Below are 26,086 nucleotides of genomic sequence, written 5' to 3'. Positions count from 1 at the left end.
TGAAGGAGAATTAGCTTTGTTAAAGGAAAACAATATCTGCTAGAGAATATGTAAACATTTTTTTGGTTGGTTGGTTTGGATTATAAAACATACCACTTTGATAACATATTGCTGAAGGATAGTCTCTTCAGCCATTCCTTCTGATATTCATTGACTTTCATGCCATCTCCTCTCCTATTACTTCCTTTCACTCTAGCCTTCCTTTCCCCATCTCTTTTCTTTCTCTCTATCCTACTTTACCTGTGACCTTTTGCCTTCCTCTAATTTTCGTAATTTATTTAAAGTATTCGCAATATTTTAATCCCATCTCTTCTATTTCTCTGCTTTTCCCTGTCTCCACCAGAGAGACACTATTGTCTCATGGATGTCCTCCCCACACCTACCACAACCTCCTTCCAAGCATGTATGTCTGTGGAATCTCTATTCTTTTCCAACAGCTACTTATGTGTCTTTTCAGTTAAATGCTGTGAACGTGACTGATCACACACTTCTAAATTGTGAATGTTGAGAAGGGATGTCTTTAATGGTTTACATTTAAAAACTGTCATTGTAAATGGTTAAATCCAAGATCATAGAATCCTAGAATATCAGGGTTGGTAGGGACCTCAGAGGTCATCTAGTCCAACCCCCTGCTCAAAGCAGGACCAATCCCCATTTTTTGTCCCAGGTCCCTAAATGGCCCCCTCAGGGGTTGAACTCACTACCTTGGGTTTAGCAGACCAATGCTCAAACCACTGAGCTATTCCTCCCTCTCAAGATCTCCCTGGTAGTTTTAAAATGTCAATCAAGAAACATGTACAAGTTGGCAAAATTGTCCAAATTGTCAGAGTAGGAGAGTTTCAGGCCAGAAGGGACTGACAGAACAGAATGGAAGTCAGTAATTGTCAAGCTATCCTCTAAACAGGGTACAATTTTAGAGATGTGACATCCTCTGTGTTTAGAATTATGTGTTTCTGAACTGAAAAAGCAAGGATTTTTTTGAAAACAAGTTTTCCCTTTTCTGATTAGTTTATACATGTGGGCAAAAAGAGACTGTTTCAAAGTCCTGTCTAATTGGGTGTTTGCTTTTAACTTATATTTGTGTATTTATTTTTTTCTTTGCCTTAAAATTACTCTGAAGTGTTTGGAAATTTTGATTCAGAAACTTTCTTCTGAATGCGAAGTAAAATACACAATATTATATGTTTGGTTTTATAGGGCTAATTATTTTTGTGGTATGATTGCAGGATATATCACTAGTTTTGCCAAATCAGGGCCACTTTTTCCTCTTTTTCATTATGTGGAAATCCTGTGGCCCCAACCAGGATTTCTATATAAAGATAAAGGGTAGTACGTGTCCCTGTGTGAACGTTAGGTGTTAGGATTTTCAGTAATAAGAAGTACTATTGCTGCAGGTCACTGTGGGATGGTAGATTAGTCTCTCCTTGGCAATGTGGCAAAATTGAAAGGTCTAATATTCCTGACCACTATTTTTCTATGGATTGCAATTTTCTATGGATTTCAGCTAGCAGGGGCAGCTATAAACCTAAGTGCAGGTAAGGGGATATAAGCAAGTATCAAATACACAATGAAGAATAGAAATAATGGTAGTTTTCTGGAAAACAACACATGGATTGCTAAATATTAATAAAATATTTATAGTGGCCTACTTTGGGGCCCTTCTAATATCAGTGACAAAGATGATTGATTCAAATCAAAACTATTTACATAATCAAATTTAATCAGTATTTAAAATCAGCAAGCAGGAAACTCTGATTTAAATAATCAATTTTAATTCTTGATCTACATTTGTACTTTTTTAGTTACTTTCCTAAAGAAGGATAGATTCTCACTTGTTGATATAATTTGGTACTAATTTGCTAACCAGAAAAATATAGTATATCTATACATATTTATTTAAACAATTATATGAAACTTAATATACATTTATCGGGGTCTTGACTTTTTTTTTTTTTTTACACTTTTTGTTAGAGAAAGGTGAATGACATTTCTTATTTACTAGATACTGATTATCTGGTTGAAATAAAAATTTAATTTTTTGATTTTTTTTTTAAAAGGCTGATTTGTATGTACTCTTTGTGTTGATAAAATACTTTATATCTGTCAGGAATCTTAAGATGGCATCATGTTTCTGAACAGTCAAAATGTGTAAGTGTGCCCATCATGAAAACAGACATCTAAGTAAAACATTTAAAACTATTTCTTTTCACAACAGCAACAAACTTAGAGAAAAAGCAAACAGCATCCGTACAGGGATTTTATACTGAGTGACTCACAGGACAATTTTCCAGCAAGGAAATGATAAAAGCAAAGACATGATGAAAGTATAGAAAATGGTGAAAAATAGATTGGGAGCTTTTGTTCTCCCTGTTTTGTACCAGAAGAACAAGAGGACATTTAATGAAACCAAAAGGTGCCAAATACAAAACTGTTCAAAGGAGATACTTTTTCAGATAGTGTATAATTTGACCATGGAACTCATTGCTACAGGAGATCATCGAGGCCAAGAATTTAGCAAGATTCGAAGAGGGAATTTTATAATATTTATAACAGTAAATTGACAATGTATACATGTGATATTTATAATATAATACCTAAAGACGATTTGGTATTTACATGCATAACAAGAATATCCAGTTATAATAACCTGTATGAAAAAAGTAGATTGGAAAGGATATTAAAACTCATGCCTCAAAGTTTAAGACAATCTCTAATTATTAGGTATTAGAATGATACCTTTATGGGAGCAGATTAACCCACATCTACCTACTGTGCAGTTTTTTCCATTTTCCTCTGAAGCCGCTGGTGCTGGCCATTGTCAGAGACAGGATACTGGACTAAATGGACCATATTTCTGATCCATTCTGGCAGTTCGTATATTCCTATGAATTGTAAGTGCTTGGAAAATGCTTGGATTACATCACAGGGAATCCAGTCCTCAAGGCATATGGGTGAGGCATAGGCAGCAGTCCTTAGCTTCTGTACTATTACAAGTATCAGATACACCTTTGGAATATCACTGTTCCACCTAATTAACACCACCCACAGCTGCACACGTTTTTGATGGTATGCTTGGTTTCATTTAAAAAATGTGGCAGTCATGATCCGGCAGGGGAGAAGATGTATATGTTGCTTATTTGGACTGGTAAATATTGTGTAACACAGAGCAAGAGTTTTATACTGTCAAAGACATGATGTTTGACTTTCTTTACAGAGTGCATGTGCCACTCACACAGCCAGAAGTTTGCAGCTCAGATTTCTCTGGATTTTGAAGAGGTGGTAACCGTCTCAAACTTAGCAATAACCACAGTGCTGATTAGATTTTTAAACACCTGCTGTATAGTATTCCTCTTTGGGGTTTTTACGTAGCTACTGAACTTGGAGCAAAGCCTTGCCAGCCCTCTTACGGTGAGTATTAGCTCCACTGAAGACCATCAGGTCAATCCCCTTTTCACACCATCAATCCCAGCTATGGTTTTCTCAAACTGCAGATTCCAGGACCATGTCTCTTACTCTGGACTCCCAGATGAGAACTTTCAAAACTATTATTCAAACCTATCACCTGATGCTGATAACAGGCACTTGAAAATTACAAAAGAAGAGAAGGTGTCTGCATGAGTATACTCAGGTAAGACGTTCATTTAAATGTGACTTGGGTGATACTAGTACAGTCTTTTTCTGAGCAGCAATCCCTAGTTTGTACAGTAGGAAAGAGGGAAAGTCTAAAGTCTATGACTAATATATACTTCCCTACTCAGGAAGGCTCCAATCTTCAAAGGGAAAAAATAACCTCAGAGGGTCCACTATACAATTACAATGAATGCTTTGCCACTCAGCCAATAATACTTGGAAAACAAACTAGTAACAAGCAGTTACTCTGCAGATCTTCCTTTTCCCACCCAGCTCCCAGGAACTCGCTTGGTGAAATGAGCACTCTAACAGAGCTGCGTAATTTTAGTATGATACATATCACATATAACACACACACAATTCATCCACTTGACAACAATAAAGCATGGGACCATCAGAAAAAGATGAACATGGGACTACATGGGTAAGGGGATACAGAACCTTTCTCTTTTAGATCAGTGGTTCTCAACTGGGGTACTTGTACCTCTGGGGGTACGCAGAGGTCTTCCGGGGGTACATCAGCTCATCTATATATTTGCCTAGTTTTACAACAGGCTACAGAAAAATCACTAGTGAAATCAGTACAAACTAAAATTTCATACAGACAATGACTTGTTTATACTGCTCTATATACTATACACTATATGTAAGCACAATATTTATATTCCAATTGATTTATTTTGTAATTATATAGTAAAAATGAAAAAGCAAGTAATTTTTCAGTAATAGTGTGCTGTGACACTTTTGCATTTTTATGTCTGATTTTGAAAGCAAGTAGTTTCTAAGTGAGGTGATACTTGTGGGTACACAAGACAAATCAGACTCCTGAGAGGGGGACAGTAGTCTGGAAAGACTAAGAGCCCTGTTTTAGATCACCATTTCAAATCTGCTTGCGGTATGTAATGGCAGAAAGTGGTTACCATCTGACAACTGTTTGATGGTGTGACTCCGGTTCTTAGGGGGACAGGACCAGCATCAGAAATTCTACACACCAGCTGGTATCCTGTGACAAGCACAGCAGAGAGTCCAAGGGTAAAATGGGTATGGAGACTAAACTACCTTCTCCTCCTTGGTGGCAGTCCCTCTAGGTCTTTGGCACTTTAAATAGAGGAAATAAAGGTATTTCTATATTGCAAAAAAACAAACCACAGCAGTGTGTCTCAGGAGTCTGGGTCAACTGACTCGGGCTCACTCTACAGGGCTAAAAGTAGCAGAGTAGACATCCCCACTCGGTCTGGAATCTGGGCTCTGAAACTCAGTGTGGGAGAAGGATCTTGAGCTACCACCCGAATAGGAACATCTACACTGCTACTTGTAGCCCTGAAATGCTGGCCGAAATCACCTGACCCAGGCTCAGAGACTCACTGCCATGTTTTTTTCCCCAGCTTAGATGTATCCTGGAAGGAAGAAGAAACCAAACGTTCTATCACCTGTCCCACTGAAGCACAGCAGAGATGACAAGTGGCATTCAGAGTGGTGTACTCTCAGTAACTACCAGGGTCAGTGTTATGTAAGCTGTAGCTCACGAAAGCTTATGCTCAGATAAATTTGTTAGTCTCTAAGGTTCCACAAGTACTCCTTTTCTTTTTGTGAATACAGACTAACACGGCTGCTACTCTGAAACATAGCTAACTACGTTACTTTATGACTGTAGGACCAAAGAGATAGTGAAGCATGACCCCCTGCTGTACCTAGAAGTTTCTTGCTGTCCAGTTTCTGTCTGTTCAAAGGGTTTGTGCCATACAGCAGCGTATGCGCCTCTGAGTGAACTGTCTGTAGCTCTTCTAGAGTTGCTTTTCTTCCACGAATACACTGCAGGGGGAAAGGAAAGAAGTGGTAAAATTGTATTTACTACAATTGCCTAGCTTGTCTTTTTATTTCCCTTTGGCAAAAAGGAAATAGTGTTGGAAGTTATATTGCACTAAGGGTTTGTTTTATTTAAATTACAGGTTAAAAACAATTGCTGACAAATATTTTTATTAAACTTATGCAAAAATTCTTATTTTGTTTACTCACATAGATGCATTTTTAGTCATGAGAAGGATTTCTGCTTAATCCCATTAAATTATATGTAAAATAACCTTTTGGACTTCTTAAAAAATACATGCGCCAAAACCTTTGCTGAAGTGCACAGCAGCTATTTTCATATTGATATGTCAGTAGTATAAATCAGTAGTATAAATCATTTCCATGAATAACAGTCAGCCACATAAGCTGCTCACTGATGGAAGAACAGTGTTCCAAACCTGCACAAAGAAATCCCACCACAACTAATAATAGCTGAATGGCAAAGACTTTGGGGCTTCTCTTCAGAGAAGCAACTAAGGGTTAATCAAAATCTTTTTGCTCTAAAAACTGGGCTGGAGATCATGCAAGGTCAGACTTGAGATTCCGACCTGATTTAGGGTATGCCAGAAAAAAAAGAGAACAATGTTTCTGCTCCAGGCTCTTATTTACAGCTGGAACCAGCAAGTGTAGATGAACACAGAGAATGAAATCCTGGCTTTAATGTAATCAATGGCAAAACTCCCATTGACTTCAATGGGGCCAGGATTTCACCCAGAAGGTTTTACAACTTGGACCTTTTCCCAAATTTCAAAAAAAGTTCAGTCTGCATTCCGGGCAAGGCTTAATGTTTAACTCATTTTCACTCAGGTCTAATTGCTACGACTGAAATTCACCTCTGTGCAGTGGGCCAGGCCAGAAGGCTTGTGCAACAATAAAGTGCTATTTTGAGGTGTTGAGTGGGACTTAAGCAGTGCACCGACTTTGGCCTGGTCCCCGATATAAGAATGAACTTTACCCAACATGAAAATAGCATTTGGATTCTCTCTCATTCTAGGGAAAAGGCAGTAACTTTCCAGAGCTAAGGAAGTGACAGATTTTCCATTTTAAGTAGGGGTTTGTAACCTCTAAAATGTCACAAAGGAAATACATAGCTTGGACAAGAAAGCATTATGTTTGGCGATGTGGAAACAAGAATTTTTGGGGGCTAAGTGTGCTGCAAAAGTTGCTTTGTTTATGAAACATATGAGTGTAAAAACACAGGTGTTTTAGGTGGTTCAGAATTTATCCTAATGTGCTTGGGGTATTTTTGGTCACAGTGTCTCTAAAAAAAGAAAAGGAGTACGTGTGGCACCTTAGAGACTAACAAATTTATTAGAGCATAAGCTTTCGTGAGCTACAGCTCACTTCATCGGATGCATTAGCTCACGAAAGCTTATGCTCTAATAAATTTGTTAGTCTCTAAGGTGCCACACGTACTCCTTTTCTTTTTGCGAATACAGACTAACACGGCTGCTACTCTGAAACCAGTGTCTCTAAAATGAGTTAATTTTTTTGTGTGGCTTTCCTTTAGAATAGAATGAACTTTGGCATTTTCCTGACAGCGCGATTTCTATTTTCAATATACTAATATGAGAATTCCTGTATCAGTGTGCTCTGCAGCATGTGGAGGTCCCAGGAGCACCAGAAACTACGGAAGACTCTGCCAAAGGATTGGCACACTGGAGACATTCACAAGGCCGTTGTGCACACTTTACAAAGTACTCAGCAGATTACACACCTTTTCTACAGACCCACTGCAGCTAGACTAAGAAGGGACAACTTATTAAAACTCACATATTCCTGCCTTTTAGCATTATGTTATATGTCCAAAATGTACAATTTAAAAACTTCCTAAAAGAGAAAAATCAAGCCAAATTCTAGGACACTCCTACCAATTCCCCTGGGCCATTCAAGTTCCCTGACATAAGACCTATAGATGAAGCTTGATATCTGCAACAGTTTGCAGTGTACCCCAGCCTTATGGGGAAGAGAAAAGGGTTATTTAGAGTCAGTGCAAACAAGGGACAGGCAGACTCCAGCATGCCAGCACAAGTCACTCAAACCGAAAAATTCTTCCTCCCCAGTCACCTGTTATAGATATTTTGCATCCTGCATTCTGATATTGCCTAAATACAAAACAATATATTGTATACATAGTCTTAACTGCACAACAGTGTGTAACCCTTTACAGAGCTAGAACCTACAGGAGAGTTTTAAGAAGAGATGAAGAGGAAGGATGCGACTCAGGGGCTTGGAAGTTCCAGAGAGATGACTCAGTGGGTCAGTACAACTTAATGAGTGATCCCAATTAAAGTGGCTCAGAGAGGAGGAAAAGAGGAACTCCAAGATTAGGAATGAAGTGAGTGGGTGGCAAGGAGGCAGATGAGCCAGGAGATGGAAAGGGGGGAGTAGAGCAGAAAGTCCAGGCACCATTTTGAAGATAAGGAAGGGGCTGTGAGACGGGTTTGGAGATAACCAGGAAAACAGTGGAGAAGGAGCAGGACGACAATTAGAATCTGGATGCTGCAGTGGAGCCACAGCATTCTGGGCACCCTGAAGTTTACAGACTAGAAATTGAGGAAGATCATAAGAAAGGATATTGTAAAAGGAAAGATAGGATGTGATTAACACACGGTTAAGGCTTTCAGGAGAGCAGAGTCAAGATGAGGTTGTAGGCTACCAATGTTCAGAAGATAATTACAGATCAGGGAAATGTGGGAGGAAAAATGTTGAGTGTCAAACATTACTTCCATATTTCCGCCCTTGGGAGCAGTGTGAAGGGCCAAATTAAAGTGGGTAACAGTTGTTTAAACTTTACAGATCAAAGCACTTTATTGCAACGTGGATACTGACTGCAATACAGAGATAGGAGATGAGGCAATTAATACTGCATGTTTAAGCATTGCTTGTAAAAAACTGACCTAAATGACAATAGGTTGTTTGTCTTGTGTATATTTTTCAAAAGAGAGAGAGAGAGAGAGAGAGAGAGAGAGAGAGAGAGAGAATAATCCCAAAGTTCAATTCAATTTGACTTTTCAGACACAAACCAGTCTCAACTCTTTCTTGTTCTCTATATAAAGATGCAAGCACTAGAAGTTTAGCTAATGACAATGCTGCCCTCAAGTGGTTAACCTTCCTTACTGCTCAGAAATTATTTCTAACCAGACTACTTAATCAGAGGAAACGGTGCAATATGCAGTTTCCTCAGGATAAACCAATATTATAGGAATTTAGTTACATCTGTGTGCCTTTGTTAGTCTCCTTCTGGTCTCCACAGCAGAGATGGACAACTAAATTAATGCAAACCATACTGATTCTCTGATCTGCAGGACCATAAATCCCATTAAAACTCCTTCTTCTTTTGCAGGACATCAATCTTAGCTAGACCATCAAGTTCACCACAATATTAAAAGGAAAAAAAAAATGCCACAGAAGCACTGGAAATAACAAATTAAGGATAGAGTTTAACCAATAACTCCTGTTATTACTGCCTGGGGTTAAAATACAAAACTTAATTTACAATAGCAATAGATATTGAACTCCTGCAAGAGTCAATGCTATATAAGTATTTCACTTTAGTGAGAGTAATACCAAATAATTACATGACTGACTCCTACTGCAAATATTGCAATAACTATTGGCCAGACATACACTATGGAGTTCTATGAACTTTGTGATTGTAAAAGTCACAGTAATGCAATGAAATTGGACATCCAGAAAAGTATTCCTGGCAGATACAAACAGACAAATAGAAACAGTCATGTATGAATGGGTTAAACATAAGACATTTGGAACAACCCAGCCTGCAGTCAGATCCATGAAAATCTAAGAACAGAATCTGGTACAAGTTTGTGTGCCCATGTGGCAATCAGAGATCCAAGTTGCAAATTCAGGATGCTGGTCTTTAAAAGCAGACTGTTGGAGTCCCTTAAAATGCACACATGAAAACCTGCAAAAGAACCAAAATGCCAAGTCTGTTCTCTCCCTCCCAAACAAATGACAAACTACATGTCTGCCTGTTCCTGTGGCAGTACTTATTACCTCACACTTGCCACGGAGGCCTGTCTCTTGAAGCCGGGACCAGATGCTCTGGATTCTCCCTGCATGCTCTGGGTGGCTGTTTGTGTTTCCACAGGTACACTGGTGTTTCAGCATCAAGGTGTCATAGACAAGGCCTGCAGCAGAAGTTACAAAAATTGCTTGCAATAAAGAAACTATCTCGTGAGACATGGAAAAAAAACCCTTTGCTGTGGACTAGAGCACACTGTATTGAACGGAAACCCTACACAATGGAAATATTCATTTCACAAGCGGATGAAGAGCATTAGGAAAACAAAATTGTAGTAAAATTGACTGTAGTAAATGAGGTGGACAACTTAGTTACATGACCAAGTTGTGTGCAATTGTGAGGATTGGAGTCAGTGATCCAGGATTCCTTCCAGTCATAGTATATATATCAGGGTTGGAAGGGGCTCAGGAGGTCATCTAGTCCAACCCCCTGCTCAAATCAGGATCAATCCCCAATTTTTGCCACGATCCCTAAATGGCCCCCTCAAGAATTGAACTCACAACCCTGGGTTTAGCAGGCCAATGCTCAAACCACTGAGTTTTCCCTCCCTTCCTCAGTCCTGTGTTCTTAACTTCTACGGTGGCATTGTGTTATCTATCATGCACTGACTTCTCCCTGTTGGAAATTCTCAGTGTATTTGGAAAAGAAATGAATCATTAATACTACCAGAGGACAAATCTGTACGGTTTATAAAAGCAGATGTACAAATGAAAGCAGGTGAAAGCACAGATTTAGGCAGACGTGAGTACAAGAAAGCGTTATAAAAGGACACTACATTTCTATGATTCTCACATTAAGTACTATTACAACTGCTGATAAAATGCTTCCAGGTTTTTGGATTAAGGAACAAGCGGATACACTTAAGGATAACTATTCAATGTGTTACATGGGAATTTAGCAGTGTTATTTCCTTTAAACATGGGAGTCAATAGGCTGAATCCCTGTGCAACAATATTTATCCAATCTCAACAATGTAGGTGACTGATACATGTTACACTTCCACCCAGTTACACTTCTGGATCAGGATTTGAGAGTTTAGGTCAAATACACCACTGAACAAAACTACCAGTTTTTCCACAATTGTGTACTCTGGGGAATAAAAGAGGACATTTTTTGCTTAAACAAAAAGGATATAGTGAAAAGTTTAGTTCTAGCCTTCCCTTAAGTCAGAGATAAGTTTGTGTTGGGGAGCACCCAAAAATCTTTGAAGTATCAGGGGGTCCAGAGGATGCAGGATAGATTTGCTATTAGTGTTGCTCCTTTGAAAGCCAACCAGTTTGCCAAAGCTGTCTTTCCACTGTGCACTGGGGCCAATGCTGACACTTTCAGCCATTAGGGAAAGTTGTCTGGCAATTCCTCACTCTGCTCCAGGTTTTGGGACCTCTGAGTGCAGGAAAACACACACTATCGTTCCAGAGGACATAATGGAGCTCTCGTTAACTAAATGATTAAGTTAACCAAAGTTCAATTCATCAGGGCTTTACAACAAATATTTGTAAGAGTGCCCACCTGTCTGCTTCTTTCTGAAATTATTCTGCTCCATTAGGAGCTGTTTGGGCAATACCAAGCACCACAAACTGAAGTTGGAGAGAGGATGTGGGCTAGTAGAATGGTTAGCTATTGTTTTTGACCTCAGCACCGGGAAAGATCACTGGATTTTACTCTGTCTCTATCTCAAATATATACCTATTATATATAGGGGACATGCATGTACATATCACAGGGGTGTGTGCATATAGATAAAAAACACATGGTACAGCATTTTATATAGATAAATTCATACATTTACAGAAGAGGTGATGGTGGGATGGGCTTCATATTCTCCTTTGGTAAGTTCGGAGAAGAACCATAATTCAGAAAAAGTCCAATCTAATTAAATTCTAAAACTTTTCCCACCCCTGGTTAAACAGTGACAACAGCAGTAATTCACTGAAGTTTATCTTGTATAGTATTTAGACGTTATTCCCCGTTTTTAACATCTATAGTTACTGGAAAGAGTAGGACTGCACTTCCTCTAATTGAGGACACTGTGTTGCACAGAGAAAAAGTAAATGCTTGACCATTTAAATTTAAAATATAAAACTACTTTGGCCATTACAGGTTCATTGCTGGAAAAATATTCCCCAAGGTGTGGGAACAATCATTTTTAAAGGTCAGTACTAAAGCCAACCGGCTTTTCTTGGCACGATAAACATATGATTTGAGGTTCAGATCATTATAATGCTTCTGCAGAGAAGGAGAGAATAAATGCCCTTCATCAGAAATGAAAAAATGCTTTAACACAGAATATTAGAATAATTTATGGAATTTATTTTCACAGGAGATCAGAAGCTGGATAACTGCAAACCAATGGCCCAACTTGGGAATCCTTATTCAAGTGAGTAAAATTGTACATGCACCAGAATTCCAATTAACGTCAATGGATCTACTTGTGTTAGCAGGAACACAGGGTTAGACCCCTAATGTAACCAACCTTATGCTGGTTGTCATTTACCCTTGTGCAAGTGCAAAATACTGCCATTCCGAATTTGCAGGGTTTACATCTACTTTCCTGTCACATAGCACAAGTACAATGTCATGCTTCAGGACATGAAACTGATTGCCTGAAATAAGCAGGAAGGGTTGTTTTCAATTTCATATGTACTAATGCAACACACTCCTCAAATATGCAGTATGCACCGAACCCCTTCCCCTTCCCCTCCCTGCCCCCCCCGCATATTTCCCCTGCAATATACCCTTCAAGCATTAGGAACTGGTTACTGCTAGAGACAGGATAATGAAATAGAAAGACCCAGTGATTTGATTCTGTATGGCATATTGATGTTCCTAACTCTCCCAAGAAAATGCATTAGAAGGATTTACTATACACTTTAGAAATAAAAGTGATAAAAAATTAGAGGCAATTTTTAATTCATTTGCTTATTTTACACGAGGCTGATCTTTTAAAAATGCACTATTGGAGTGTGTTGACCTCTTTGGTCAGTTTGGTTAGGACCTCAAACCAAGATTCTCTTTTCAAGCCACTTCTTAAAAAGTGGATCATTTAAAAATTAATTTCAAATCCTAATTTACTGAAAAATTCAAGGCACTTAATTACAATATTAGACTTCAAAAATAGTCACCATTACAACTGAATCTTTTCCAGTATAACTATGGCTGTGTGTGTGCGACCACGTTGTGACAGAATGCCCTAGAGCTTTTCTCTGTTTGTCTTTACAAATATCTTAAAACATTTTTATTCCCCACCCTCCAAATCAGTATTTTCTGTATCAAGTGGGCAGAACTTCAATTCAAGAAAGTAACTCTCTGTACCAAATCTAATCGGGTAAATCTCTTCTAGAATGTGAATGGAGTATGCCTGAAACATTTTGCTTTTACATTTTGCCAAGTTCACTGAAATACTAACGTTTTAAAATCTGAAAGCTCTTCTGTTACTCCATCCAACATAATAAGATATGTACCAAAAACACTTGTCTAAAAGATTCTCCCTCACCCCCCCTCAAGAAATAAAAAGAAAGAGTCACAATTCGAATAAGGGCAGAGGAGGATTGAAATGCACCATTTATAATGGTTTAAGGAAAGAACATAAAAATATTCCTTTTCCTCAACATTTTCTATTACCCAATTTCAATGGTACAGACAGCTGGGTTGTGACTCTCCAAGGCCTTGCACCTTATGTTGGTTGTCATCTGTACTTGTGCAAGTGCAAAATGCTGCCATTCCAATTTTAAAGGGTTTTACACCCCACTTTCCACTCATTGCACGAGTATAAATGATTGCACAATGTTCAAGGTAGCGGAGAATCGGGCCCCTAGAGTTAAAAACATTTCACAAATTAAATGTTGTGAAAAGGATTAACCAGATAAAATACACTAAGTACTCTGCACATTATTGTCTTGTCACAGTATTGTGTCTCATACAATGTAAAGGTAGTGTGGGTTTCTTCTCGTTTTAAGCAATTTTTAATCGTACCTGACCACTTGTTTTCTTTAATTTGACATCTACAATTATAGAACTTTGAGCAGATTTATTTACAGTTTTCAAAATCACTACTCTTATTGTTCCACTCGAATATATAATTACAACTGAAATTATGAGGCACATATTTAGGTAAAATGTAAATCCCATGATAGTAAATATTACTGTACAGTCAAATTTTGTAGAGATTCACACGACTGATACTGCAACTTAAATCGTGAAGCTGCAAACAGATAAGGGCCAGTCATGACTCAACTTCTAAAATGTATGTAGGATCCATAATCTTGAAGACTGGGATTTTCAAAGTGGCCTAAGAGAACTAGGTGCTCACTGTGCACTGGCCTTCAATGGGGTTTGGGTGCCTAATTCCCTTAGGATCCTTTGAAAATGCCAACACACACTATTGTATCCTTGCCCTTTGTGGTGCCACTACTGATTGCTTATTGTTCTTTCCATTAGAAATCCAGGTATGCAGATATTATAAAAACTTTATAAGGCCTGATTTTCAATAAGCAGGCAACTGCTTGAGCATGTGCACTGCTAGACAGGCATGCACAGGCACCAAAGGCTCATACTTTACATCTAACTGCTGTTATTAATGTAGGCCAACAAACTTACAGACCAAGATGATTGTCTTTCCTGGTATGGAAAAATACTGGTTTATCCACTTAGAATTATTTAGCGCAAAAAAAAGAAAAACAGGCATTGTGATTTGGCCTTGAGACTTTTTTGCACACAGTCACATTCATTATTTAGTAAGACATTCATTCACAAAACGGCCTTTGGTACGTTGGGAAGAAATCAGTTACAAAACTCTTCGTAACTACCTAACATAGGAATTGAAAAACTCCATATAATGAGTGATTATCCAAAACAGAATTTACCAAAGAAAATAGAATGCATTTGAAAGGATTTTGATGATGGTCCTTAATGACTTAGGAAGGAGCAAACTTTTCTTTCTTTTGGTCTGTGGGGGAGAACAGCATCCTACATATATTTACACACTTTGGTAGCTGATCCAAGAATGAGGAATTGTGCCTACCTACCTTCCAGGATGGGGCTAGTTTGGACTATAACAAGAAAACAATATCCATGTTATAAAAAAGCCCATTATTGCATATTTCCAATTTAAGCTCAGCTGCCAGACCACTTACAGTATGGACTGAATATTTTTCTTTTCTTTCTCTCTCGCCCTCTCTCTCACAATGCAACAGTGAAATCAAACTATAAAAAAATCTATTTAAAACCAATGCATCTCTCCTACATAAAAATCCATTCAGTACAGGAGGGTCAGGCCATCAGGTAACCTGATGGCTACCCTACCTTAAGACAACTGGCTACCATATGCCATCTGTAAAGTGATCTGCCCCTGACATACCCCCTTCCTGCTCCTTACACCAGGGAAGAGCAGGAGCTGATTGGCAGACCTAGCTCCTATACCAATGATACAACAGCTGAGAGTTCCCAACCGGGAGGAATTCACAACTAGGCTGCTGCAGCCAGACCATAGCCTCTTTGTGACACTCAGGAGGTGCAAAAGGGCTTGAACTGGGGCAGAGAACATGGTCCAAAATCTGCTTGGAAGTAAATTCAGAGTTCAGGCTAGAAGCGTTGCTTGGTATATTGTCCTTTATCAATCATGCTGTGCTTCTTCCTTCCTCATGTTTACATCAACCGCATGGTTTAGTCTGAATTGGCCTTGTTTCTGGGAGTGTACAGTCATAACACTGCATCTCTTTCACTTTTTTTTTAAAGCTTATTTAAAATACATATATAGTATTCTCCATTTTTAGGATCTCTCCCTTTGGTGATGGAGGGTGTGGGCTGGGGGGGGGGAAGGGAGGAAGGGGTAGAAGGAATATGTTGTATAATGACCGACCAGATTGTTCCATCCCCCACTTAGCCACAGAGCCTGGGGTTAGCCACAGCCAGAAGAACGTCCTGGCCTCCAACTGATAATTGGGAATATACCAGGTTTGGGGGTTGCTTTTTCACAGGAGGGCAATCCTTGCCTCCTCCAATGATGTTTTAGCGTCACCCATTCCATTTCTACACGGTCACAGCCACATCCAATCACGCTCCAATGCCCTGAAACATTACCTGTTGTGAACCTTGGCTTAGTGGGTGGCTCCTGTACGGACATGGGGAAGGTAGCAGATGCAGGTGAGGACTGTGCACGAGACAGAGGCCGATGTCCTCCAAAGGACACTGGGATGCCAGCTGCCTCCATTGATGCCTGGTAGTTTCTCAGCTGGTGAATGCGTTGCTGCTCCAGTAGAAGGGCTTGCTGTTGGGGAGGATGGAAAGGAATATAAGGGGATGGTTATGCAAATATCACAATAAAAAAATGTTGGCATAGAATTTTAAAAACAATTTTGTTTGGAGTTTTGGTTTGTTTCCTGGATACAGTGAACACACACACACACTAAACACATATACAGAAGTGTGCTAAAATAAAGGCCTGATCCAAAGCCCAAGGAAACAGTGGAAAAGGTCCCACTAAATTCCATGAGCTCTGAATCAGGGACATAGTACACACTCACTCATACTACAGAGTCTACACACCTTTACACAGCTATTCAAGTGCAGCTTTTAAAAATCTCGGATTTGCTTTTGGATAGAAACCCATATGCTGATTTTGCAGCCTTACATGATTTACATTTTTGCTACTCAAGACCACCACTCTCCTTCTGAATGTGTGTAATAGTCGAGATTTGCACATGAGTTATCACCCACAGGCCTTACATGTGAATGGATCAGGGCTGATGGGTTCCCAATGGAGGACCCTTCACTAAATGGCTTTCCCATATTGATCTATCAGACAAGGGTCAGGACCAAGGCAGTGCCAAGCTCATATACTTGTGCGGACACCCAGAAACAATTAAGACAAATTAACTGACGGTGTTAAGTTAAATTACATTAAAACCCTGCATAGACTGTCTACTTTAGAAATAGTCAAAGAATTTAAGGTGAGTGTCACCTTCTGTATATCACAGGCCACCAGGACCACCCTGCACCCACACACTAAACCCAATAACTGAAATTAAACCAAAGTATTACAGATATCAGGAGACTAAACTATTATGTGTCACATGTGGAGAACAGTGGGTACTGAGGTGTACCAGTGCCTGAGGTCTTTGCAATGGCAGGCAATTACACAAGATACATCCAGATGATCCCAGACCTAGGGGAAAAATTCCTTCCCTACCACACAGGGCATTGGGTGGGACAACCTTTTCAGTGCTGTTGGCTGGATGCCAGTTCTGGGGCACCTCTGCAGTCCACATACAGAAATACATGGTGTAGAACATGGTGTCCTCCATGCAGCATAATTGTTCACGTACAGCATATGAGATTATGCTGTGCGAATGATGCCATTTTCCAGAGCAGGTGTGCTGGGGGGTGGGTTGTGGGGTGTGTGTGGACGCTTTTGACGGCCATATGGAACCGTACTGCAGGCCAGATCTGGCCCACTGGCTGCCAATTAGACCACTGTTAGACTGACCCTGTGCATGTGAGCAAGAACCAGCCAGCAAGCACCTGAGGGAGAGAATGCCCAGTGCAACCTCAGAGCACTGACCTTAGCTCCCGAAGAGGATTAAGCTAAAATGAACTAAGACCATTTTACTTCTGAATGAGAGTGTCCACATGGGAGGTTAATAAGCTTTAAACTAATAAACTTTAACTTCATATTTTTAGTTAATTCCACTTAGCTTTTCAGAGTATCGGGAATATAGAAAAACGTTCAGTCTTTGAACTATGAAGGATGTTTTCTTTTTAGGGTTGCTCAGCTAATTGTCTGAAATTAATACCTTATGTCTATATTTTTATTATGGCAGGGGGAAGCTGTACATTTGGGAAGGATTCTTGCAGCAGCCAGCTGTTAGCAGCATGATGGTAAACACTGCTTAAGTGTGTTTTATTAATGCAAATGTGCCCAAATGCTCAGGCAATAGGCTCATGTTTGTGTAAATCAAATAAATAATGGGCAATAGAAGCATGGCTGCAAGCTGAAATCTAGATCGTAACTAAAGAACTCAAATGCTAGAAAAAACAGAAAGCTCTTACACTGGTCTCTGCAGCTCACCAAACCTAGGTACTGGCAGACTGCCAAGGGGAAGAAGTTCAAAAGCACAGAACCCTCTTCTAGAGGGCAGACAGCAAGAACATCTCCGTCAATATGAACTGCCATGAGAGGGAATCTTCCAAGTAGCCAGGTACCAGCACACGAACACTAAAGACTCTCAAACATCTCACAGTTGCAAATTAAAAGGAAATCAGTGCAGAGCTTTGAGCACAAGTAGTATGCACTCAAATGCGGCCCTCATGCTTGGAAGGGCAGACACATTCTGTACCTCTGAGTCAGGAATGTCCAATCTGTGGCCTTCAAGGCTCTAGGCTGTGACCTGCAAGGGTTTGAGAAGATAGCATGGATGGGATGATGAATTGAAAATATGCTTCCTGATTTTTGTGCTGAAGTGTTTGAATCAAGCCCAGCACACTGGGGAGAAATCAGGGGGCAGCTGGACTCAATTAGTTGCATGGAGCAATTGATTTGCATTTGCCTCACAAAGGGCAGAGGGGCCAAGCCACTTGCCCTCAAACCCTTTCCTGGTCTGCAGGACATAGAGGAACATGGGCTAGGTAGGCTCTGGAAACATTAGGTTGCTTGGGATTTAAATACTGAAAAGGGAGTGGGGCCAGTAACACAACTTGGGTCAGCTGACACCTTCCCCCTTTTTACTGCTGCCAGGACATGATGCCTTTGAGAGATATTTGAAGATAATGATGTTGCAGCCACTTGATCCTCATTTGGCTCCCTGCTATTCGTAATGCACAGGTCTTGCAGCATTTCCACAAGGTCAACAAACTTCTGCTGTGCTACTCCTACATAGGAGGCTGGTTCCAGGGCCGAAGATTCCATACAAAAAATACCTTTCCTCTTCCCCCTTCAATCTGGGGCTGACAGCTCGATTTAAACAAAATCCTCAGCCTGCTAACATCTACTAATTAAAGATGTATTTGTTTATTTTAAGAGACTCACTTTTTCTCTTATATAGGAGGAATAAAAGAGGCCCACAAGTACAAACATGTGCACTATATTTTGAATAGCTAATACAGATTCAAAACCAAGGTAAGATGAACTTTAACACTTTCAACTGAGCTTTCACAGCATTTATCTCCATTTTAGTGACTGCTTCCCACACCACACCTTCTGTTAGTGGGTATTCTATTGCTGGATGTGGCCATCTATCTACAAACACAAACATACTTTAAACAGCATCCACCATAATTAAACAGCAATGCAGGTCAGGAGGACCGTCCTGCATGCACCTTGCACAAGTTTTCCACTCCTAGCCACTTTATGCAATGTTTATTAATATATGAATATGTTTTTTTTCTGCCCAAGTATGGTGACACACTGAGAAGTTACTACTATTTTCATTGATCATGGCTTTTTCTGTGGGCTGGACCATAAGACTCAGATTTCTGGAGTTAGGAGGCAAAAGAGCATATATTTTATCTTTAAAAACCAAACTAGAACTGTACAATGCCAGAAACACACACAGCCTCCTGATAAAAATCAGTGATTTACAACAAATGTTACCATACTACAGCAGAAAAGAAAGGACCAGAGCCTCAACTGGCATAAAGTGGCACAGAATCACTGACTTCAATGGAGCTACATCAATTCTCACCAATTGAGAATCTGGCCAGTTATATTAGCAAAGGGAACAGAGAAGCAGAATTATGACAAGTGACCACCGGCAGAGATGTCCAGGTCTCAAGCACGGGCTTATGTAACACCTACTCTGTTTACGTTCAAGGCCTAACGTGATACCAAACAAATAAATGAATGCTGTTTAACAGTCACCTTTGGAATTCTAGGTATTCCTGTAAAGAAGTCACAATTTATTTTCCTGTATTATTCACAGTTTACAAGGCTGATCTATTTAATGAAGGCATCTCAGGATTTTTTTCTAACAGTATTAAGTATTTTTCTGTTTTCTTGACTTTCTAGGTACAGATTAGATACAATCAGGCACTTGTTTCCTTCACCTTTAATCCACAGACCTGGCCTACAAGGTATACAGATCCCAGTGCAAAATAGTCTATGTTAATTTATATATCCTAATTGTATTGCACGCAATAAGCATCCTGTGGTCTGGAGGCTGCTCTCCGTAACACTCAGGGCTGCTCCTGCAGCTGGAGATCAGTTAACCAAAGGAATACATCTGTAATGCTGCCTGTGTGGGCTGCATGTAGGGGAGGTAGCATAGGAGCAGTTTTAGCACAAATATCACCTGAAGATTCCTTCAATTAGGAGGAATCCTCCAGCAGCCAGATGCCCTAGCTTTAAGATTGTTTTGTGCTGTCTGAGTGGCGCAAACCAGTCACAGTACACTGGAGACTCAAGACGCAAGTATCCACTGTGATAAGGCAGGAATTCCACTTTATTTTCTAAAGAAAGGACATTTGTTTCCTAGGGTTGGCACATTGTTCTTTAGTGGACAAGTCATGTGTTGATGGTACGGTGGAGAAGGCTGCCCTACAGTGTCTGAATCTGACAAAAGCAGGGGAATGGACATTAGAAATTATCACTGTTTTCTTTCTGCCTAAATGCAGGTCCAATTTGCATACTTTCAACCAAGCTAATAAACCTGGAACGATGTGTACTGTGTATAAGTCATTACAAGGAATATACAGTTTTGCCCTGATGCTTCATTCCCCCCCCCCATTAGTCCAGCCACACTTCCTGTATGCAACGTCTGCAGATGACACGGTACGCTGGCCAGCAAACATCTCTTGGTGAAGAGTGCTGTGTTCCAGCTAAATCCCAAAGGACATGGAAACGTTTCCAAAGGTTGCATCATGCTGCAATTACAGCTAACATTATTTTCCACAGGCAATGGGGATTCACCAATTTGTAACATACCTCTCAGTTGCTTTAGGTAAAGCCCATGAAAGTCAATGAAAAAACTCTTATGGACTTAAATGGACTTTGGATCAGGTCCTAATTGCATTGTCCTGCGACAGTGCCTCCCCTCACTCTCCGCTTGTACTGAAGCACATAATACTATATTCATAAAATTCAAGTGCTATCATCTCTGTGGACCATACATTGATGCACTGCTGTCCTTACTCCTCTTCTAATGGGGTTCAATATACAGCCATGTAATGATACCTCTAGCCCATCTATCTTCCAACCATATTTAGACATGGCAATGTGATGATGCTTATTGATATTTAATTTATATAATTCTAAGGATAAGTACTTCATTATTCTTTGCCTATTAAACTTATTAGATGATTGGGTTAATTTTAGAAGTGCTTTCATAGAATCATAGACGATTAGGGTTGGAAGACCTCAGAAGGTCATCTAGTCCAACCCCCTGCTCAAAGGAGGACCAACACCAACTAAATCATCCCAGCCAGAACTTTGTCAAGCTGGGCCTTAAAAACCTCTAAGGATGGAGATTCTACCCCCTTCCCCTGCCCCCAGGCAACCCATTCCAGTGCTTCACCACCTCCTAGTGAAAAAGTTTTTCCTCATATCCAACCTAGACCTCCCCCACTGCAACTTGAGACTATTGCTTCTTGTTCTGTCATGTGCCACCACTGAGAACAGCCGAGCTCCATCCTCTTTGGAACCCCCCTTCAGGTAGTTGAAGGCTGCTATCAAATCCCCCCCTCACTCTTCTCTTCTGGAGACTAAACAAGCCCAGTTCCCTCAGCCTCTCCTCATAAGTCATGTGCCCCAGCCCCCTAACCATTTTCATTGCCCTCCCCTGGACTCTCTCCAATTTGTCCACATCTTTTCTGTAGCGGGGGCCACAAAACTGGACACAGTACTCTAGATGTGACCTCACCAGTGCCAAATAGAGGGGAACAATCACTTCCCTCTATCTGCTGGGCAATGCTCCTACTAATGCAGCCCAATATGCCGCTAGCCTTCTTGGCAACAAGGGCACACTGGTGACTCATGACCAGCTTCTTGTTCACTGTAATCCCCAGGTCCTTTTCTGCAAAACTGCTGCTTAGCCAGTCGACAAAGTTAATGTAGTTCATGTAGTTAATCGACATGTACTTCAAATGTATACCAATTATAAATACTCTATGCTTCACACATATTTGTCCCTTTAAAATCAATAATAATTATACAGTAAAAGTTTTGTTATCCAGCATGTTGGGAGAATAAGGGTGCCAGTCAGTCAAAAATTCCAGTTAAGTAAGAGTTAGGCTTACCAACGGAATAACAATTTTCAAAGAATTAGAATACAATAAAATGAATAAAGTATAAAATAGTATACAGGTACTCGCCAATCCAGTAGTAGTACTGCATTGCAGAGTGGTTGGTTTCTTGAAGCACTTAGGTATATACAGGTAAAGTTTTCTATACAATAGGTTACCTTATGACACGACATATCACTATGGGAAGCGCCTGGCATACACCTAGATCACTAAAAATACACTTAATACTAAAACTATATTGAACATAACTAATCTTTCTTTGATGATTCAGAAGGCACTTCAGGATCTTGCAGTGTTCAGGGTCATTAACAACATCAATTATCATTGTAAATATAGACTGTGTAGGAGATTGAGCTGAATCTGTCTGTAATGACCCTATGACACACCTGGAAGCTGCTTTTTTGAATAAATCCCTGATATCAGCTTGCTTACTTGCCTTCTGCCTCTTTTGCATAAAAGTAGAGTGCAGAACGTGCAACTGCATAACGTGCTGGGCGGTATACTAGTCCCGGTTACTAGACTGAAAATTTGCATTGGGAGAGATCAGAAATGCCAGTTAAAAGAGCTTTCTGGTTGATAAAGTGCCGGATAACACAGCTTTTACTGTATATGATTTGAAACATATCACTGAATACAGCACCAAGTTACAATGTGTACAGCAAAATGATGGTAACACTGCTACCCAGCATGCGGTTGGCTCAGTCCTCAAAATGGATCAGACCATCGTATGGTACCGCTAGGGCTTCAGTCCTCTGCCCACTACTGCTCTGTCCTACTTCGATGGGGACCTATCCAGCATGCAGCTCGCTGCGCTGTGGAGTTTTCCCAGGCAGCTGTGCCCTTCACACTGCTGGAGATGTTTTGGCATGCTGACAAATATTAAAAAAAGCAGTAGCTCAGCACTACTTCTGCCTCCACCAAAAGGAAGATAGTCTATATGTCTCTCATTGAAACACCCTGCTGAGCTATGCTAGCATACACTGCCCTTCTAGCTATTTCATTATTACTGATATTAATCCTCTGCGAACTTATCTCAAATATCCCATCTTTACATAGCCACAAAACAGGTACAGAGCAGACGGTGGCAACAGAAGCTTACCAACAGTACAATGCCAGTCTGCTTCCATCATATTTAAGAGACCACTTTGTAGACACATTCTCACTCTGTTGTATCTTACCTGACGGAATAGCAGCTCCTGTTCAGCTTGCCTCTGCCCTGGCTCTAGTTCCGGTGGTGGCTCTGTTTCCTCTTCATCACTCTCAATGGGCTCTTGCTTCACCTGCACCATATTGGCCAACCCTTGCATCTCCTTTTGGCTTGAGACTCGGTCACTGTATGGCTCCTCCAAAAGTGCTTGGTGTTCTCGTAATTCCTCTTCTGTCTCCTCAGGGTGGCTTTCATGCTGGCGGGCTGGCTCGTTCGGTTTTGGTATCATCTGAAAACATCCCAGAGGTTAACTGATAAATAAAGTGTAACACATCAGAGTTAAAGCTACTATGTTCTCAACTAAAGAATCAGCTTAATGAAAGCAAAATAAAAAGTTACTTAGTATTTCTTACAAACTAGCTACAAACAAAAGGATAATTATAGTAAAAAGAAAGACTGGGTTAGCCTATTAATCTCTTATCAGGGAAACAATGTCCTAAATAACAATGATCCTATTTTTTTTGTTGTTTGATTTTTTTTCTCAAGAAATTGGAATCCCCTAAAGCCTGTATGCTTTGCAGGCTGCTCCACTTCATTCAACGTCCGCAAGGAAACAACCATTTGGCAGTAAAAACCCAGAAGCAAACGAGTGATGGATTTGTTCTTGTCTGGGTTTCCTGCTTCCCTGTTTGCCAAACCTCTTTCTGACATACTCATAAATTGCATCTTACAAAATCAGATGCCTTCATCATGATTCCAATGAAGCTGAAGTCGAGTATTTTAATTACTATGGGAGAGAAAAGTTGTGCGTGGTGATTTGTACCAAAACTTCAAAAATAAACACCAAGATTCGTGCTGCCGGCACTTAGTCAAGTGCTGATAGTAAGTTTGTTTCCTCCAGCTGTCACACTCGCTTTGCAACCTCAGTTTCCAAATGTTTGGGAGTCCATGTGACTGTGTCCCTAAGAGCCCCTCCGTACCAACTGGCAAAGGGTTTCCTGTTCTGTCAGCAACTCCTACCATGCCTGACAAACTCATTACACCTACCACATTGCTGTCACAGAATCTAGCTATAAAGAATATCATTTGAGGTGTCAAATGGAAGCTGGTGACACACGGGTCACCAATATCACTGTGAAGTTTATGTACTAACACTACATGAGGAATTAAATATACATACTAATATTAGGCTTTAAAGTCTGTAACCAAAAAAAGAAGAAACAAGTTTCTTCCAGTTCAGAGGCAAAGTAGTTATCTCTCTGTGGTAGGCAGATTAAGCATTGTGAGCCAAAAACAATGGGAGCTATATTGGCATGCAAAATCAATAGGGAAAACAAATTGATGGGAGGGGGGGAGAAATGTGAACACAATATGGCAGCAGTACACTGGGGAACAACCATAGGAATGCATTTCAAAGGGCTACTGGACTATAACAGGGTTCAAGGAGAAAATCATTTCACTGAGGATGCTAATGGCGGGGGGGGGGGGGGGTGATTCATGAAGGAATGGATCCTGGATTGACTGAAAACCAATAAACTCTGCAGAAAGACTTAAAGGGTGAGAAACTTCTTTAGACAAGGGTTGTAGCCTATTAAGTCAAGTCTTAGTGCTGGTCTACACTGGAAACTTACATTGACAGAGCTACGTCTCTCAGAAAGGTAAAAAATCCACACCTCATAGTGGCGTAATTAAGCCTATTATGCAGATGGGAACTGGGAGGTCTGGGTGCAGGAGGTGAGGCTTGGTAGGATGGGTGTTCCGAGTGTTGTGGGTGAGGCTGGGAGCGGGTGGGCGGGAAGGAGGGAAGGGTTGTCCGGGATGCACGGGGATTGGGTGAACAGGGGAAGGAGCTCCCCGTACAGTGACCCCTCCCCCCACCTGGAACCCCCCAACCAACCCTGCCCCCGCATCAGGAGCCCCCTGCACCCAGAACCCCCTCCACCAAGCTCTCTGAACCCCCACCCCACTGAGCTTCACCCCCTGCATTGGGAGCCCCCCATACACTGACCCCCACCCCACTGAGCCCCAACCAGCTGCACCCTGATCCACCAAGCCCCACTCCCCCAGCCCCCCACACTGAGCCCTAATCACCTTCACCTGAACTCCCCTGCAGAGTCCAATTCCCCCTGCACCCAGACTCCCCAACGAGCTGCCCGCACCCAGATTGCGCCAAACAGAACCCTGGTACTCTTGAGGGAATTCTGCACCAAAAAATTAAATATTTTAAAATTCTGCATATTTTATTTGTTCAAAATAGCACAGTAACACCATAAAAATATACTCACACCTTTTTCAATTATTTTGGTAATTTATTTCAAAATAGCTGTCAGCAAATGATTGAAAATGGTGTGATTATATTGTCTTATTTTGACAAATAAAATATGCAGAATTTTAAAATACTGTGCGCAGAATTTTTATTTTTATTTGCACAGAATTCCCTTAGGAGTAGCATATGCATAAAGTGGGTGAATTAAAATTGCAGTCAACTTTATTTCCGGCATTTCCTACCTTCTGAATGCTTGACTTTGCAACCTTAATGTTCTTTTAATTTACGTTTTTGTGTGTAATTTGTAAGTTTAAAAAAAACCCTGAAAAAACAAATTCCACCATAGGGCATCATATTGACATCTCCAGGTGTCACCAGCAGGTTTGGAACCTTGTGATCCATCACAAAGACCTCTGCCACTTGAGCTAACAGGGTAACTGATAGCAGCAATAGGCTGTCATCCAATATGTGGATCAGCACTAGAGGGGGGATAAGACAGGCAGTTTGCCAGTGGGCTTCAGATATTTGCTGATGGTGAAGGAATAGTAAGATTCAGGAATCCTGGGCTCTAGAAGGGAGTGAGCTCTAGTGGGTACAGACTCTTCTGCCCATCTCCCTCAAGCATGATCCCTTCTGCCCCATCCCCTCCCAACCAGTTCTTATCCCAATTCTACTCTGAAACCTATCCCAATTCTGTCTCTTTCCCACCCCTGGCTCCTTCTCCCAGTCACACTTTTCTTGCTTACCCTGACCAAGTTTCCACTCCACCTGCTTCTCAACCCAGTTCCAGTCTCCATGTCCAGCCAGTCCTAGCTCCTAGCTCCTGGCTTCTTGTCTGAACTGTCTCCCACACTCATCCCATCCCAGCTCAATGCACCAAGCCTACTCAGTCCTTATCCCAGTCAACCCCTTTCCT

At 40.7% G+C, this 26,086-nt stretch overlaps 1 protein-coding gene across 1 annotated transcript in view; it reads right to left on the bottom strand.

The window, feature by feature from the left end:
* HDAC4 (histone deacetylase 4) overlaps window positions 1–26,086 on the bottom strand; it is a 311,748-nt gene that overhangs the window by 62,732 nt on the left and 222,930 nt on the right. Inside the window, 4 exon segments of the mRNA XM_038421049.2 lie at window positions 5,322–5,442; window positions 9,499–9,632; window positions 15,605–15,791; window positions 22,936–23,193. Coding sequence (XP_038276977.2) covers window positions 5,322–5,442; window positions 9,499–9,632; window positions 15,605–15,791; window positions 22,936–23,193 — 700 coding nt within the window.

Source organism: Dermochelys coriacea, chromosome 11 (genome assembly GCF_009764565.3).
Source record: "Dermochelys coriacea isolate rDerCor1 chromosome 11, rDerCor1.pri.v4, whole genome shotgun sequence".
NCBI lineage: Eukaryota > Metazoa > Chordata > Testudines > Dermochelyidae > Dermochelys > Dermochelys coriacea.
Note: the sequence above shows the minus strand (reverse complement) of the source record. Positions and strands in the feature narration are given on the sequence as shown.